Source organism: Eublepharis macularius, chromosome 16 (genome assembly GCF_028583425.1).
Source record: "Eublepharis macularius isolate TG4126 chromosome 16, MPM_Emac_v1.0, whole genome shotgun sequence".
NCBI classification, from domain to species: domain Eukaryota; kingdom Metazoa; phylum Chordata; class Lepidosauria; order Squamata; family Eublepharidae; genus Eublepharis; species Eublepharis macularius.
The window spans coordinates 44,193,299-44,211,107 of NC_072805.1; the positions used below are offsets into that span (position 1 = coordinate 44,193,299).

The 17,809-nt window shown below is 43.0% G+C and overlaps 1 protein-coding gene across 1 annotated transcript; it reads right to left on the minus strand.

Annotated features, from left to right (window-relative positions):
- Positions 1-390: 390 nt before the first annotated feature.
- Positions 391-9,083, minus strand: HSBP1 (heat shock factor binding protein 1). Its single transcript, XM_055000579.1, has 4 exons — positions 8,941-9,083; positions 5,536-5,602; positions 4,678-4,791; positions 391-3,092 (listed from the first exon to the last, which is right to left on the minus strand). Exons 1-4 carry the CDS (start codon positions 8,983-8,985, stop codon positions 3,082-3,084), a joined length of 237 nt encoding a protein of 78 aa, XP_054856554.1. The 5' UTR covers positions 8,986-9,083; the 3' UTR covers positions 391-3,081.
- Between the last annotated feature and the right edge of the window lie 8,726 nt (positions 9,084-17,809).

Below are 17,809 nucleotides of genomic sequence, written 5' to 3' on the forward strand. Positions count from 1 at the left end.
TATGTGACCGTATCTTGGGTCAGTGAATCCCATAAAATTCAGTCCATCTTCCACAAAAAAATTAAAAACGCATCCCTTCCGTCTGTCCTGAACTTACTGGCGATCATTGTATGACAGCCAGTGGGGTGTAGCTCTTATTGTATCAGACTAGGAGTGGGGAAACTCAGGTACAAACCCCCTCTCCTAAAGTTTGCTGGGTAGCCTTTGTCCAGCCATTCTTCTGGACAGCCTAGCCTACCTTATAGAGTCGTTGTGAAGTCAAAATAGCAGAGAGGGAGATCCATGTAATGCTGCCCTGAGGTCCTCAAAGAAAGGATGGGATAAAAAAATTTCAGACACATGTAGGGACAGATATGCAACATTATGTGCTCTACATAAAATCCAACTCTGTTTTAGTGGCATTTCAGTTTTTATTAAGAGTGTTTTTAAATGAGACGATCAGAAAGTCTAAGGCTGGTGGTACAAGGACAGGTTTGTTTTGTTTTTTTTTACACAATCCAGCTTTGCTTTCCTAACACAACACATTTTGAGAAACAACTGTCAATATACATAACCTACGCAGCAGCAAATTTTTACGAGTGGCATGCTTTCCAGTTGTGGCTGTTGGAAAGTGGCGGGGGGGAGCATCTTTCGTACAAGATAAGGGCTGCGAAATTCTAGGCTATTCACACATTTCTGCCATATTTTATGGAGTCCAAAAAACCACTCTCTCTTCTTACTTTTCTCACCCTTTTAAGCAAATGCTCAGCTTTGAGTCGAAGGAAATAAAACAAGTCTGCTATAGCAGAGAACACAAAAACAACCTAGACGGCATCAGCAGCCTACCGAAATACTGGCCACCCACTGCTGCAATGATCTCTTAAGGGCCGAGATGGGAAACCTGTACCTGAGCTCTACCATTCAGACTACAGGTGGGGGCTCACATGACCTAACCCCACTGTGTTTAACATTACCTGCACAGGGGTCCTAGCCAACCCTCCCATGACAAGCTCTTCCATGTGGAGGGGTTCTTTTTCGTACAGAGAAGCAATCAATGAGATCGGCCTCTCCCCTGCTCCCTAAAATGGCACAGTCCAAGCCCCAAACACAGGTTCATCACCTCTGTGAGAATGAAGCCTGAGATGAATGGCTCTTCCCATTATACCTGCATACATGGGATCCTAGCTTATTTCCGCAGCTGCTGGAAGGACAAGATTAACTTTCCACCACCTGCAGATTTCAGTTCTCAGCTATGTGATGATGCTCTCCGTGACGATTTATACTTGCATGAAAGCTCCCTTACTGGCAAGGAAATCTTGCCTGGAAGGAGTTCCTCATGTAGCTTAAAACATCGAAGTACTTAACTTAGGAAAAAGGTGACATTATCTACCCCGGGGTACTGGCCGTCTGCTACACAGTTATGTGGGGGAGGACTGCAGGCATCTTACTGTATCCACGTTCAAGAAAAATGACTCCACTTTATACATCTAAGGGCCTACAGGGATTGCATTGTCCGTCAACAGCAACCTCTATTGACTAGCAATACACAAGCTGTGGGACTGAACCTCTTTCAAGGTTGTAGAACACGTCTTTGTGGGTAAGGGAAGGAACTGGGGGCAGGTGAAACGTTCTCCTCCATCCACCCCCCTTCCCAATCCTTGACTTCAGAGGATTGAATGGTTCTTGCTAAAGAACCCTCACTGATCCATATGGGTTTGACGATCGTAAGCACCTTCCTAAATCATCCCCTATGCCCCCCATTCATAACCTGATTTAAGAAAGAGGAGAACGTAGGAAGAGCTGTTGCTTTCTTCTAACGACGAGTCCTCTTTTTGCAGTTTCAGAAGGAAACTCTCTCCTGATGCCAGTGTTGGTTTAGCACCCCCGTTTCCCCAATTCTCACGTGCAACAGCAGACTGCTCCCCCACTAGGCAAGAGAATCTCAGCCCGTTCATTTGTGGGGTGGATAAACAAAATACAGAAAATGATCCTCTGTTCTCCAAGTGTTCAATCGGTCAAGGAACACACTGCTCCCGACTGATCCACCTACACTAAACCTGTCCAATGCTGGTACATAAACAATGGTATTTTCTTTCCCAAGATTCTCTTGCCCCCAAAGGAATCACAGGAGTCACGTCTGCTGGTGGTCGCGCTTCCTATTAAAAAATGATCTTAAAATGAGCTGGGGGAAATATCTGCATTTTTTTTGTCTAGAGCAGCACTACAAGAAATCCAAAGCTAGTATAACTTTAGATTTAAAAAAGCAATCGGTACAGTAAAGAGAGAAGGGAGAGAGGGGATATAGGACTTACCCAAACTTGGCCACTCTGCTCTGCTTCCACTTATCTCCCTAAGCTGAGGTTTTTCACAGCAGCTCATGTGGGTAATCTTTATGATAAGCTACCTTTCTTAAACGAGTCTCTCTCACACTCCAAATTATTTCTCTGGCAGTGGCAGCTGCAATTTATTGAAATACAAGCTTAATATTTATATTATCTATCTAAAGTCACTAGATGAAATCCCAAAATGTTTGGACTGATGATAACAAAGAGCGATGGCTCATAGTGGCCGAATGCCCAAAGCTGACTGCTTGTTGTGTTAAATTGAATGGCGAATGTTGTACTCGCTGATTTTAGAACACTGAGTTTTCATTCTTGTGCCTGACTCCACAAAAATGCCTCATGCACATATGACAAATATGTTGTTCAGATTGATTAGAAATTTTAGCCACCCAAGTGAGAAGAATTACCAAAAGAACTAAATGCAAAACTTCGTATGAGGAATTTTTTTTAAAAAAATGTGATTTCACAAAAATCCACTCAAATATTAGTATTTTAGTTGAACTCCATCAAACTGAGTTTTTAATAACTGAAGCATATAGAACGTGACCATTCAAAAAAGTGTGCGAAATCCACAAATATGCAATAAATCAGAATAGAAACTGTTCCAAATCTAGCTATACAATGTATATTAGGAATGCAAGTTCTACAGCTGTAGAAAAATGCTTTTACACACAGTATTTGAAAAATAAAAGCCCAACAAACGCCGTCTTGAAATCCCTGTAAGCTTGTAAAAATTTCTCTTTCCAGCACCCATCCAAGATTATTGGCAAGCTGTTAATGAAAATAAAAGATAAGGTGTAGATTAACCAGTTCAATACCCGAGAAACCACCTGTGTTCACAAGGCATGTTAGGAACAGTCCAAAAAACTTCTGACTAAAATGCTTTTCAGTATGCAGTTTATAACATGAGAAATGGCCACTTTCAGATTTGAAAGGCTGCTTAGCTATTTCATTCGAGAAAAAATAAAATCTGATGAGAAAGTCCGGCAAGTTCAGTGTTTGAGGACAGATATTGTGGAGGCACTTTCTGTCAGGCAGGAAGAGCCTCCTCTTGGCAAGAAACTCTTCTGAGTCTAATGTATTGTCGAAGGCTTTCACGGCCGGAGAACGATGGTTGTTGTGGGTTTTCCGGGCTGTATTGCCGTGGTCTTGGCATTGTAGTTCCTGACGTTTCGCCAGCAGCTGTGGATGGCATCTTCAGAGGTGTAGCACCAAAGACAGAGATCTCTCAGACACTGAGAGATCTCTGGACACTGAGAGATCTCTATCTTTTGGTGCTACACCTCTGAAGATGCCAGCCACAGCTGCTGGCGAAACGTCAGGAACTACAATGCCAAGACCACGGCAATACAGCCCGGAAAACCCACAACAACCATCTTCTGAGTCTCTTGTGTCAAACACAGGCACCTTCCACTGAAGAAAAACACCTCTGGAAGCACAATAATTTGGCAGGACTGAAACTTCTGCTTACAAAAGTGGCCAGCCAGATTCATCAGACTACTTGCAACTTACAGACAGAAGGTGGTGGTGTTCCTTGGTGTCTGTTTTTCTGAAATATACTGTTTTTGTTCATAGAAGTTCATGGCCAGCAGCCACTGACAGAACTATATTCCGTAAATAATGTCCTTTAAGCTGGCAGCCATCATTACATCTTGGGATAATGAATTCCCTAATGTTGAGGAGTGGTTGGGACAACCACAAAGCATCCCTTCTCCCTGGCACTCTCCGGCACCAAATCCAGCATCCACCAGGCCCAGACAGGCCATGAACACAGACTCTAAAGAACCACATGCCAGTCATGTGATCAGGGGAAACTGGTCTTTTAAAGAGTCAGCCAATCAGTGACAGTTCACCCCTTAACAGCTGGTTGTTTTACAGTCAACTGTCCAATGGCTCCACCCTCAGGATGGGAAAGGGGGAGTGGCTGGGAGAACACAGCTACAATGCCACTACTGGTCTCCCATGGGCACAGCCATAGGGCTTCTGGGAAGCGCCTCAGGTATGGTTAAGGCTTTAAAAAGTTGCAGAAGTTGGACTGAATCCATGCTGTTCACCCTTTTCAGACCCATGCAGAAACACAGGCCTCACTTTTACTTTCTTTAGAAAAATGTATATTTATTTTTCTCCTATTGCAAGAATGAATGGAAGGAGGAAAGGAAAAGACAGACAAAGTGCTGCTACTGGGCAGCCCTCTTTAGGCCAGCATGCAACCCCACCCCCCATAATGACTAAGACCCAAACCACTCTGTTTTGCCTGTACTCTTCCATAGCCTAGACACTGCAGCCATGACTCAGGACTGGCTGGGCCTGCCCACTTTGGCCTGCGGGCATCAAATTGTTTCAAAGTTGCTCTCACTTGAAGTCTTGGTAGCAGCCTTGTTCTCACTTTCCAGCTCTTCCACTCCAGCTTGAGTCATGAGATCTGCTATGTTCTTCTCCAGGTCATCGATGCGACAGCTCATGTCGTCGAGTGAATTCCAGTTAAAGAAAACAAGTAGAAGAAAAGCAGTTTCCAAGGACAATGAACTAACAAAGAAGTTCTGGCATCTGAAGCTAGCAAAATCAGCAAACTAATCTAACTCTTAAAGCTCAAGACTGAAAACATAAGTAAGGTTTGAATACAGCAGGGTCTAAAATAAAACAACTATTAAAGGAATGCTAAAGCTGTAGCATCTCACAGACTTCAGCTATCAACCAGGATCCACCCACCCCAGTTCAAGTTTTGCCTGATGCAATTGGGATAGTAACACTGACCTACTTTATAGGGCTGTTGTAAAGTGTGCCAGAAAAGCACAAGGTGACGAGAATGTATTATCAGTTGTTCAAACAGGTCATAAAAGACTTACAGAAGACAAAATAAGAAGTTCAGGGATTCCTTTACAAACTAACAACCTTGATTTCGATATAAGCTTTCAAAAGCTCATATTGAAAATAAACATTCACACGGTCTTCAACGTGCCACTGGACTCTTATTTTGCTACAACATGCAATTGCGGCTACACCTCTGCAATCACAAAGGAAGACAGTCAGGGTCTGTCATATCTCTGGAGACAGATCCAAAGCTGGGAAGTGGACCATCAAAGGTGTCTCACCAAATGAGGCTTCTTTCAGCAGGTCACTGAGATTTCAACATCTAAGAGGAAGGAGGAGACCCGCTCTGGGAGCAAAGCACTCGGGTGTGTTGTAGGTTGAAAAAATGACAGCCAAAGGATATTCCGGCCAATGATCTGGTCAGACATGGTTTGAAACTTGTCCTGCATCTGCTGGAGCAAGGTTTGCACCTGATGGGAAAAGAAAACCTTTGCTCTACACAGAAATCATTAAAGTGTATGGGAATCCCAGCCCCGCCACACGTTCAACTTAAACACAGTGTAGATCCAGAGGAGTTAGCCGTGTTAGTCTGTAGTTGCAAAAAGGCTTATGCTACAATAGTTTCAAAAGCTTATGCTACAATAAAGTTGGTTAGTCTTAAAGGTACTACTGGACTCTTTACTTTTTTAACCCAGTGTAAGCATTAATAATAACAATATTTCATTTATATACCGCCCTCCAGGATGACTTAACACCCACTCAGAGTGGTTTACAAAGTATGTTATTATTATCCCCACAACAAAACACCCTGTGAGGTGGGTGGGGCTGAGAGAGCTAGAAGCTGTTACTGACCCAAGGTCACCCAGCTGGCTTCAAGTGGAGGACTGAGGAATCAAACCCGGTTCTCCAGATTAGAGCCCCATGCTCTTAACCACTACACCAAACTGGCTCATTGTGATCAGAACAACAACCAACACTGGGAATTTTAGACATTGTAACTTTTTATTTATTGTTTTAAATTTTAATTAGAGCTGATCTTTTCACCTTTAGAAGTCCCCAAGACCTTTGAGCAATATGGTGTTTAAGGAAAGGGCTGCATAAATCTTTTTGAAAAATTAATATTGTAATCCTGGGTTTTAGTGCATTGTTCTCTTATTTTGTTTGTTGCAAGTAATATACTGTTTATACCGATTTGTTTTTATTTGTAAAGCACCTTGATTCTCAGAGAGAAAGATAGACTATAGATGAAGTATAAATAAATAAATATTGCTAGTTTGTTTTTCACTGAGACGCAAGTGCACCAGATAACTAAATGACCAGAACCTTTCCAGGCTACCAGAAGGCACTTTGCCAGTTCAAACTGATATTATTAACACCACTGTTCACGGACATTATTTAAAGTTTAATTTCATGGGCAAAAAAGGGACTCCAAATGTGTACTGGGGAAGAACAGACTTCTTCGCTTGAGGGGTGAGAGTACGACGGGCAGGAACCAAGACAAGTTATACTGCAACTCATCAGTATTCAGAAGAATCAAAGTCATTTACTTTACTGCAAACAGTACAAGAGCAAGGAAAGAATATTAGATAACTTGTTTGCTCTATTTCCAATTAATACTCTCTCATTCCCTAAGAGCTGAAATCTAATAGGATCATAGTGTGCATACCTCTAACAGTTCTGGGGCACAAGAACCTTGAGGAAAAGAGTGGGGGACATGCGAAGGTGACCAAATCCAGTGACTGAATCTGGTAAACCGCTCTGCAGTCTTCCTCTGTGCTGTTAAGAACAGCCTTGCTGGATTGGACCTAAAACTCAACCTAGTCGTGCTTACTGTTTCAAACAAAGGTAAGCAACATGATGCTGGGATGTTCACAAGGTGTTCACCACCCCTTCTTTGCTGCATGACCCCCATACCTGACATTTAAATGTATTGGGGAGGTTCTCTATGGTTTGTCACAGCTAATATCCATGGGAAGCTCTGGCCCCGATGATTTTTTTTTTCTTTAAGATCTGTTAGGACAAGACTCCATCATAAAAGAGAGAAACAGGAATGGGAAACTACCTTCCAAGCCCTTACTCCCCTGTAATCAGTGCAGCTGAGAGAAGTATAGTTCCTGGAAATTTCAAAAGGGCAAAAAACCCCATCATTCCCTCTGTATTACCCCCCCCCCTTCCAATTTTTCCTGAAAAAAATTATATATCAATTTCATTATCAGAGCAAACGGATGGGACTTAAGATCATACAAAAAGTCTTCCAGACCTCTCAGTGGCTCCCAGTACTATTAACAAAAGGGATCTTTCTGGAGGGACTGGTAAGTTGGGAGTGGGGGATGTTGGTTTTGTTTTTCCTTGGATGTCAGGTTTCAGAAGGTGGTGTTGGGGAGGCTCCTTTTTACTCTCATGACATTTGTGATACTGGGGGGGGGGTTACACCAGGATCTACCTTGTCCCCCATGCTATTTACCGTCCCTGTGAAACCGCTCGGAGAGAACATCCAGGAATTTGGAGCTGACAAGTTGGTTATATCTACCCCGCACAGTTGAGTAGCAGTTATCCTTACACTTTAAATGGCTTTCATCATGGCTAGCTGCTATAGTTAAGTAATTTGGATGCAAATCAGCACTCTGCTGGTTCGAATCCCACAACTACCATGAGCTCAGTCGGTGGCCTTAGGAAACCTACTCCTCTCAGCCCTAGCTGTATTGTGAGAATAATAATAACACTTGTTCACTGCTTTGGGTGAGGCACTAATCTGTCTCGAAGAGCAGTGTATAAGCGTAGTTATTATTATTATTTTGTAAAGTTGCTGCAAAGCATTAGAATAAAATAAAAAGTAACTAGAACAATGTTTAGAAACCTTGTCTAAAAAAAATCAGCCATCGTTCCAAAATATTCAATAAGAAGGTTCCCTCCATCTCCCCCCCCCCCAAATTTTGTTGGACAAATTAAAGAAGTCCTTGATCATGGGCGGAAGGGAGGAGGAAACAGAAAAACCTGTGGTTTTTTTTACAACCTTTCAGATGTCCCATAGCAGATAATTTAGCAGTGGGCTGCATGGGGTGGGGGGATCTTCCTTTTACCCAGGAGGCCTGGGGGTTAGGGTTGCCAGCCTCCAGGTGGTGGAGATCTCCCGGAATTACAGCTGATCTCCAAGTGACAGAGATCAGTTCCCCTGGAGAAAACAGTTGCTTTGCAGGGTGGACTCTGTAGCATTATACCCCTCTGAGGCCCCTCCCCTCCCCCAAACCTGCCCCCCTTCGGATTCCACCCCCCAAATCTCCAGGAATGTCTCAACCTGGGCTTGGCAACCCTACTGGGGGTGGGAGGAGGCAGGGTAAAAACCACCGATTAAGTTAGATCACAAGCCCCCATTAGGATTGCCAGCTCCAAGATGGGAAATTCCTAGAGATGTGGGGTTGGGACCTGGGGAGGGCAGGGTTTGAGGAAGGGCGCCACAGGGTATAATGCCACAGAGTCCACCCTCCAAAGCAGCCATTTCTTCCGAGGAAACTGATCTTTGTCATCCAGAGATGAGTTGTTATGCCAGATTTCTCCAGCCCCACTTGGAGGCTGGCAACCAGACCCCACCCATCTCCATAGCAACCACTACCCGTCACGCTACCTCTCTCCATCTCCATAGCAACCACAGCTTCCCACCTAAAGCCTCCTCCTGGCCCCTCCCGTCTCCATAGCAACCAAGGCCTCGGCCCCTCCCCTCTCCACAGCAACCGCCGAACCAGCCGCGCCCGTCCCCCGCCCTCCCATCTCCCTCACGGCGTCTGCCCTCGAGCCGCCGGGGCCGCCTCACCACGGCGGTGAGGTCCTGAACGGTCTTGGGGTCCGTCTCCGCCATTCTCGCTTGCTGCGGTTTCCCTCCGGTCTCCTGGGCAAACCCGCCTCCCTACCGCTTCCGGGCCTCGCCTCGCGACTTCCGCTCTCTCCGTGTCCTGGAGGATCTCGCAAGAAAAACGACCTTTCGACAGGGCGGTGACGTCACAGAGCAAAGGCCTCTGGGAAGTGTAGTTTTTTTTTTTACTACAAGTATCCTTTCAGATGAGATCGGGTGACAGCTTCCTTTTTCTCTTCCTCACCTTTATTGAGAAGGGAGGGAAAAGTCGGCCGCCTGAAGTGACCTCTGGCCATGAAACTCTATGGCGACACGCTCTAGGCATCAGCGTCTTTGTGGTAAACCTGGCCTATATTCTCCCCATCCTCTCCCCATGCACCGGAAGTTGCATTACGGAAGCGACCTTAATAACCCACCTGGTTCTCCGTCCATCTCCGATCTCTGTACCAGAGCACTGTGGGAAATGTAGTCTTGGGGAATAAAATAATAAATAAATATTAAATAACTATAATTTATTTAACGTTTATTTAACGTTAAATGTTATGTAATGAACAATAACATGTTTAATAATTATTAATATAAATGTTAATATTAAATAACAATGGAATGTTATTTGATAACATTAATGTAATTATTTAATAATTATTTAATAAATAGCAATGATAAATATTTAATACCTATTATTATTTAATAATATCAATGTATTATTTATAATTATTGTCATCAATGATTATTTTATTATTACTCGTAATTATTAATATATCAATGCTCTAACATCATTAATATTAATATTGATATCATTTTATTATATGATAATAAAAGGGGTTCCATACAGCATCATATCCCAGTTAAGTAGCAGCTGAGGATTTAGGGTTGCCAACCTCCAATTAGGGCTTGGCGATCTCTTGGAATTATAACTGGTCCTCAGAGTTCCCTTGGAGAAAACAGCTGCTTTGCAGGGTAGTCTCTGCTATTATATACCCTGCTGAGGTCCCGTCCCTCCCTCTCCTCCCCACACCCTGCCCTCCCCAGGCTCCACCCCAAATCTCCAGACTCCAGGAGTTTCCCAACCCAAGCCCATGGCACAATATATTGGGGTGAGGGGAATGACCTATAACTGACACTATGCTATTGCATTTCGGAACATGGGAAACTGTGCACTGAAAGCCATGAGCCACGTAGTATTCATGCATTTGCAGTTGTGAGCACCAAAGGAGCATCCCCAGATGGCAGCGCTAGAGACCCTGCGGGAGTGGACTGAATCCTGAAGGAGGAATAGGGCTGCCAGCCTCCAAGAGGTAGCTGGAGATCTCCTGGAATTACAACGGATCTCCAGGCAACAGAGACCAGTCCCCCTGGCTCTGGTGAACTCTATGGCATTATACCCCACTGAGGCCCCTCCCCTGCCTGAACCCCGCCCTCTCCAGGCTCCACCTCCAAAATCTCCCAGAATTTCCCAACCTGGACCTGGCAACCCTAAAGTTCTTACCGCTGACAAGCATGAAATTTCAACAAAATAGAGAAGTGGCTTACTGGGGAGAAGTAACCAGAAAGGGTGGGGAGTATCTCTGGGAGACAAAGACAATTGGATCATGCGTGATTATTATTTCTCATATGTGCATCTTTCCCACAATGGCCACAATGGTTTTTAAACATTGCTGTGCCTTAAGAATGGAAGCTGTTTATTGCCACAGTTCACACACAGAGAAGCAAAGTAATAAAGACAGCAAGGCTTTCACGGACAATGGCCCAGAAAGGCTCTGGATTACCTTCCCGCAGTCCGGAGAAGCAAAACAGTCTTCTCTCAGCACGTTCTTGCCCTTTTCTTCAGGTGTTTAAAGTTAGGGCATCCAAAACTCACAGCTTCACTAATTCGATGCTTCACTAATAGGGATGCTTGGTCCAAGTTGGGAAATTCCTGGAGATTTGGGCGGGGTGGGGGGTGAAGCCTGGAGAGGGCAGGGTTTGGTAAGGGGAGGAGCCTCAATGGTATAATGCCACAGAGTCCACCCTCCAAAGCAGCCATTTCCTCCAGGGGAACTGATCTCTGTCATCCTGAGATCAGTTGTAATTCCAGGAGATCTCCAGCCACTACCTGGAGGCTGGCAACCCTATTCACCAATGAGTTAGCGATACACTTATGTTGCCTTACGTTCTGTTGCTCTAAGTATGTGCTTCTCCTTCTATGTACTACCTGTTGCTTTAAGAATGACCCTACTGGGTAGTTCTATGTTGTTTAATGTCAGTCCTAGAAATGCGTATACTCTGTTTCAGCATTTCTTCAACTCTGTATCGGATTTTTGCTAATGTTATACGTTTGTAAACTTGCATTTATTTACCCTATGGCATTGTTTGTGGAAATATGCGAATGTGTATTGACTGTACTAATCTCACACTGTGTAATCTGCCTTGAGTCTCAGTGAGAAAGGCGGACTATAAACGACATAAGATAAGATAAGATAAGATAAGATAAGATAAGATAAGATAAGATAAGATAAGATAAGATAAGATAAGATAAGATAAGATAAGATAAGATAAGATAAGATAAGATAAGATAAAAGAGAAAGATGAATAGTTCTTTCAAGCAGTGGCAATGTTCCAGGAAGGACACAGTCCCAACATTGAGGGTTGCCAACTCTGACTTAGGAAATTCCTGGAGATGTGAGGGTTGGAGATTGGGGAGGGCAAGGTTTGGGGAGAGGTGAGACCTCAGCAGGACATAATGCCATAAAGTCCCTCCTCCAAAGCAGCCGGTTTCTCCAGGGGAATTGATCTCTGTGGTCTGGAGATCACCTGTCGTTCTGGGAGATCTCCAGGTCCCACTGGAGTTTAGCCAGGCCAGGATTTAGGAGGATTATGTGAACTGTGGTTTTGCCTTAGACTCTTTATTTTGCCTTGGAAAAGCATTAGGTTTGCAAAAGAGGTCTGTGTTGCATTGCAGTTGCTTTTGAACTCAAAGCATTCTCCTCCAGACTGGAAAAGGACTGAACTCAGTAAATGAGGTTCTGCTTATTGGGGCTGCAGATCTCTTGTTGCTGAAAGGATATTTTTTCTCTCCCCCTCTCCCCCCCCATGGTTCAGCCATCTTCTTTGCTCGGATTGCTGTCTATGCCTCTTGGCCTCTTCGATTCTCCATCCTTCTGGTTAAAACCTAATTGCCACTTGTCTTCTATTGATTGTCCTAATACAGTTTGCTTCATTGGACCGCAGCCGTGCTCAGTAAATCTATCCCATGCTTTAACCTATTATGTCTTGTTTCCACTTAATTGCACCCACTGAGTAATAGGCAGGGGAAGCAGTTGGTCAGATTTAGTATTCAGCAAAGACACTAAGCTATCTGCATTCACAATAACAAATTTGCCAGTTCTGTATGTCCTGGAGCGGTGAAATGGTAGTCACGCCTTGGTTTATTTTTGATTAAAAAGAAGTGATGAGAACATTGGTCTATCTCGCCATGTGCTGACTACCTTCACTGGCAGCAACTCTGGGGTCTCAGGCAGATAAAGATTATTCCCAAGAACTGTTAAGTAAGAGTCTTAACTCGTGATGCCAGGGACTGAGCCCGTCTCCATCTGCATGCAAAGCTGGGGTCTACTCGCTAAGGCTGCCAGCCTCCGGGTGCTAATGTACAACCACAACTGGAAGGAAAAACACTTACACAATTACTGATATAAATATCAAATAGCTATATTTAAAGTGCAAAAGTGACTGATGCTCTCATAGATATTTATAAACATTTAAATAGAAAACACTTAATTTCGTAAACAGAAGACAAGATCCAAATTCATGTGGGTAATGGTCATATCACAGATAAACAGTAGTCTCTTTAAATATTAAAGTCCAGTAATTTTCTTTTTTCTTTTTTTCTTTTTCTTACAGACGGTGCTGAAGAACAATGCTCGGATGCAAGTCAAAAATCAACAGGTAGGTGTTGCAACCTTTTGAAGGACTTGAATAATTTTTCTTTTTTTTTTCTGTGTTTCTAGGTGGGGCCACGTAAATGAAGAAAGGACCTATCAGGTCTGTTGCCCATTGTCCCTCCATATTGTTACCCAGCTTAAGATATGTTGCAATAGCCTCGTGCACCTGCTCCCTTGTTGCTTTCCAGATTCCAGGATGGTCGAGCCCTTATCTCGAATGGCTCACCGCAGCGGCCTTGGGACAGCTCCTTCCCGTCCCGCTACTGATTGTGGGTGGCTGGGAGAACCAGAGGGGTGGGGGGAACATGTGAAAGGGTTGATATAACGTAACCTGTGTTCACTGCATCATTCTTAACAAGAGATCTGTGTACAGCCAGACGCCTTTAATTGCTTCTGTGAAACCTATGGACATATGTATGGAGAAGCCTATGATATCTCAATAAAGACCCATTTACTCAAGAGAGCTTGGATTTCTTGCTGCAAGGGTTGGGAGTTACCTTCAACGTATCCTGTCTTCCATAGACTGACAGGACCTGAAGATTCCCCCCTGCCCAACAAGCGGCACTTTGCCACGTGGTGTCTTTCATTCATTCCTCACGTTGCTGTTATTTCATTCAAGCAGTCATCTTGCAGTAATCCTCTGGATACCAGCTTCACGAGGCAACATCAGGCAAAGGCCTTGGCTTCTAAGCCCTGTTGCTGGCCTTGCAGAGTAACTGATTGGCCACAGGAAGCTGGACTAGATAGACAACTGGTTTGATCTGGCAGGGCTTTTCTTATGTCCTTATGCTTGAAACAAGTGAGCGTTCATCCAGCAGGGGAAACAAGAAGAGGGAATTAGTGTCAGGGGAGTATTTGCCAAAGTACTTAATTTGATTCTTAATGCTATAGAAATGTTATCTATTAAGTGCCACGCTTCATAGTCTACAGCCAGACAGTTCATTCAATACTCACTTCTGAAAAGGGAAAAGATGTGCCCGTGGTATGGAAAAGAGAAGCAGTACTTTGGTAATTACTTTTAGATCCAGCAAATGCCATCAGTTCATCACTGTGTCACATGTTTTATAGCAAAGAACTATATCGAAACAGAAATAAAGTCTGTATTCTACTTTGTTGGGATTCTAGCATAAGAACCAGACTTGCTCTACTCATGCAGCGTAGAGAGGTGGTAGAATGACTTGCACTATTTCACACTGCCAGGGGAGATGCCTGGCTTATCATCTACTCCAGGTACAAAGTTCCCTGTAAACAGAAAAGAGCACAGCAGACAGAAAAGTTTCTAGGTCCTCTTTTTCACCTGTTGTGCTAATTTTCTATTTGCAAGCTTTTTTTATTATTGCAGAGGAGATTTCAGAAATGTGATTTCCCACTTGTAGTCTAAAGTGGTATTGCCAAATCTGCCACTTCAACATTCTACCAACTCTGTTTCATTCTGCTACATGTCTAGAAAATGCCTAAGGTCCAGCATTTTAATATTTTGCAGTTTTGATTTGCCTGTGTTTGTGGGATCATCACAGAAGCCCTTAAGCTGATTGGCTAAGAAGGTTCAAGGTAACTTATGGGTACATAGCTGGGCCTTAAAAAGTCACGTGACAGAAGGACAGCTAGTCAGGAAAGTCTGAATAGCAAGACAGGTCAGAAGCAAGCTAATGAGGACCCTGGACAGCTCCTATTTGGTTGAGCAGTTGCTCCAGTAAAGACAAAAGTTAATTGAACTTCATATACTCTTGAGCAAGATCTGGGTCCAGTTGATCCTTAAAGATCAACTAGAGGTCAAACCACATGAGACAAAATACACTCGAATTACACTCAAATACACTCGAATTACAAAATACACTTGAATTACCCATGCAATTCGAGTGTATTTTGTCTCGTGTGGTGAGACCTTAGATTTCTAGGGTATGCACTTTCAAGAGTTGAAGGAGCTTTAACTCTCAAAAACTCATACCCTGGAAATGTAGATAGTATTTAAGCTGCTCCTGAATCTGGATTTTGCTTCTCGACTGTAGACTAACACAGCTACCCACCTGAAACTCTGTACTCTTGATTAACATGATGAAATAACGACTCAAGGTGTTGGGTTGTTATAGCATGGTGAATTTCTTTTTCCAAAATGCACTTTTTAAAAATATAGCTATTGGTTCTCTTTCCTCTTTTAAGGGCAGGATTTCTCTTTCATTTCTCTTCAAAGAGAATCAAGGCGTACTTTTATCATTTCAGCCCATGTAGTTGTTTTACATTATACACCCCAGGGTGGTGCTCTAGCAGGAAGACAGGAGGGCTTGGGAAGACACGGCCTGTCTCTGAGCATCTACAGAGTGCAATTCTGAATTTTTGCAGAACCTCCCTTCCTGCCCCTCCTCTCTTCAAATTTCTGTCAAGAAATTGATTTAGTAACTGACTCAAAATTCCTAAAACAAGGGAAAGAAAAGGATCATTGGATTTCAGGGGAAAACTGGGTAAAGAGGAGTTAAGAGAATTTCTCTTAATAACCTTAGTTTGTTGAAGCTGCAATAATTTTAAAGGGGCGACCCCCTGTTCTGGAGGTATGCACTGTTTGTACCACTGAGTAATCTCAACGTGTGCCTGTCTCCAGTGGTCAATTATGGGGAACTTGGTGAGGAGATTCAGTTTCCCCAATGATCTAAGTTGTTAGATTGAATTATAGGTCTGATGATGCCTTCTTCTTATGTCTGACGAAGTGAGCTTTGTCTCTCGAAAGCTCACACCCTGGAAATCTAGTCTCTAAGGTGCTACTAGGAAATCTCGTCTCTAAGTTGGTCTCTAAGGTGCTTCTGGACCCAAATCTTGCTCTTCTCCTAGCACTCTCTAATAAAAAATACAAGAGGCCAAAGTGTCTTAAAAAGTGTGAATCTTGCTGGGATTCTTTTTTCAGGCTGGTGGCTTAGTCTTCTTGGCCATCTAAAATGCAAATATTCCCTCTTAAATAGTTTGCGAATCAAGCTGTCAGTCCCCTTGAAGGCATTTAAGACCACACTTGTGGTTTCTTTGTTCTGTCTCGGCTACTGGAAGCGACAGAATTCAAAAGTTATTGGAGGTGTGAAAATGAATTTTTAATACATCAATTACTATGTGAGTAGCCAAGGGTGGGGTGGGGGGGAACGTATTATGGATGCTTTCCGCTAGCTTTCCCTTTAAGTGGGAAAAGAAGAGCCGAAGGCAGGGGGGGTGGATGTTCCTTGAGGGTTTTCAAATATAAATGAAGTTGGGGCAACATTAAGCAAGAGGCTGTAATTAGAAATCAAACAAGCACGGAAGAGGAGAGAAAACAACAATCGAGACTCAGCAGTTTTCATGAATCACGCAGCACTGACACGAAAAGCTCGGGGCAGGAGATTGGACAATAAGTTACTCTAAAGAATGAATTGGTGCTATACAGCCAAATAGGAAGCACTTTGTCTGCTTTACAGGTCTTGCTCTCGCAAGCCAAAGCTAATGAGTTTTCGTTCATGGGTCTGTTGACTGTGATAATGCTCAGGAACAATGAAATGATCTTTAATATGCTAGAGCTTCTTCTTTCTTTCTTGTACCGTGATGGTGGATTTCGTATGATGTGTCTTGGTGAAGCTGCGTGGGTGGGGGGAAATAGACCCACAAATCTTTTATTTCATTTTACAGACATACAGACGTAAAATTCATAATCTATAATCTTTTATAATCAAATCATGCATTATAGAACTTACTTAAATTTACTTCTTAATGTTTCACTTCTATTTAAATACCTTTATTCTATCTTTCCCATCTACATATCTATTGATATGCATTACTCAAGTTTTTTTCTGTCATTCTCTGTTTAAAATTTAACTTTAATCTTGATTTTCAGCTATATTATTTAAAAAAAAACCCTTTCTGTTTTTCTTGAAATTCTAAAATCGGTCTATTGTGTATAAAAGATGTTAATTTTGACATTGTCGCATATTCATTCAGTTTATTCTTCCATTCCTTCCTAGACATTTTAATTCCTTCTATTTTGCTGTGAACGTTACTCTTCCTCCAGCTGTCCCCAGGTACTTAAATAATTCACGGTGTATTTTTGTAATATTGCTTGGTAAGATATTTAACAACATGTTTTTCGGATCCATCACAAACTTAACTTTTAACATCTTTTGCATTTCCTCATGTATTTCTATCTCTTAAGTTTTCTTGCTTTTTTGCATGTCCACCACGTGGGATAAAAATAGGCCCATAATTGAGGCACTGTGGGTAGATGAATGTCTGGTGGTGGAAGGAGGACAGGACAGGTAAGGGGAAGAAAAGATCACCAGGTTGTATCTTTTGGTAATCTTGCTAATCAGGCCAGAAAGTGCTGCTGCTTAATTCTATGGCTATGGAGGATCAATAAAGCTGATCAGACCCACAAAAGCCTTCACCGTGCATAATCGTATCAAGGAGGGATATGAAGTTTGAACTAATTCATAGATCAATTAGAGGCAGATAATTTATTTAGTGGGAACATCCTAGCTGCTTTCCCAAAACCACATGGATCAGGTATTACCCAGGGCCGAAAAGAAATGGTCTACATCCTAGGCCTTCCCTTTTGCTAGGCAAGGAATCTTCTTGTGGACAAAGAGTCTTGCTTGGGAGGCAAAGATTCCTTCCACCAGAGAAAGACTCCTCACTTAACAGAAGCAAACTGTCGTGTCCAGCCTCCATATGCTTCTTTCAAAAGCAGCCGGTGTTTTAAGAATTCTCCTAGCAAATGCATCCAAGTGAATGGTAGCCGATTTGTGTAATTAACATCACACTGGATCTCAGTGGATTCCTGCCCTGACACCAGCCGGATCCAAAATGACATGATTTTGCCCTGAGCATATCAAACTAATTCCAAATCCTGAACATGTTGTCATTCCACCTCCTTAAAAAAGCAATTAGCTCTTGCAAAATCTCCC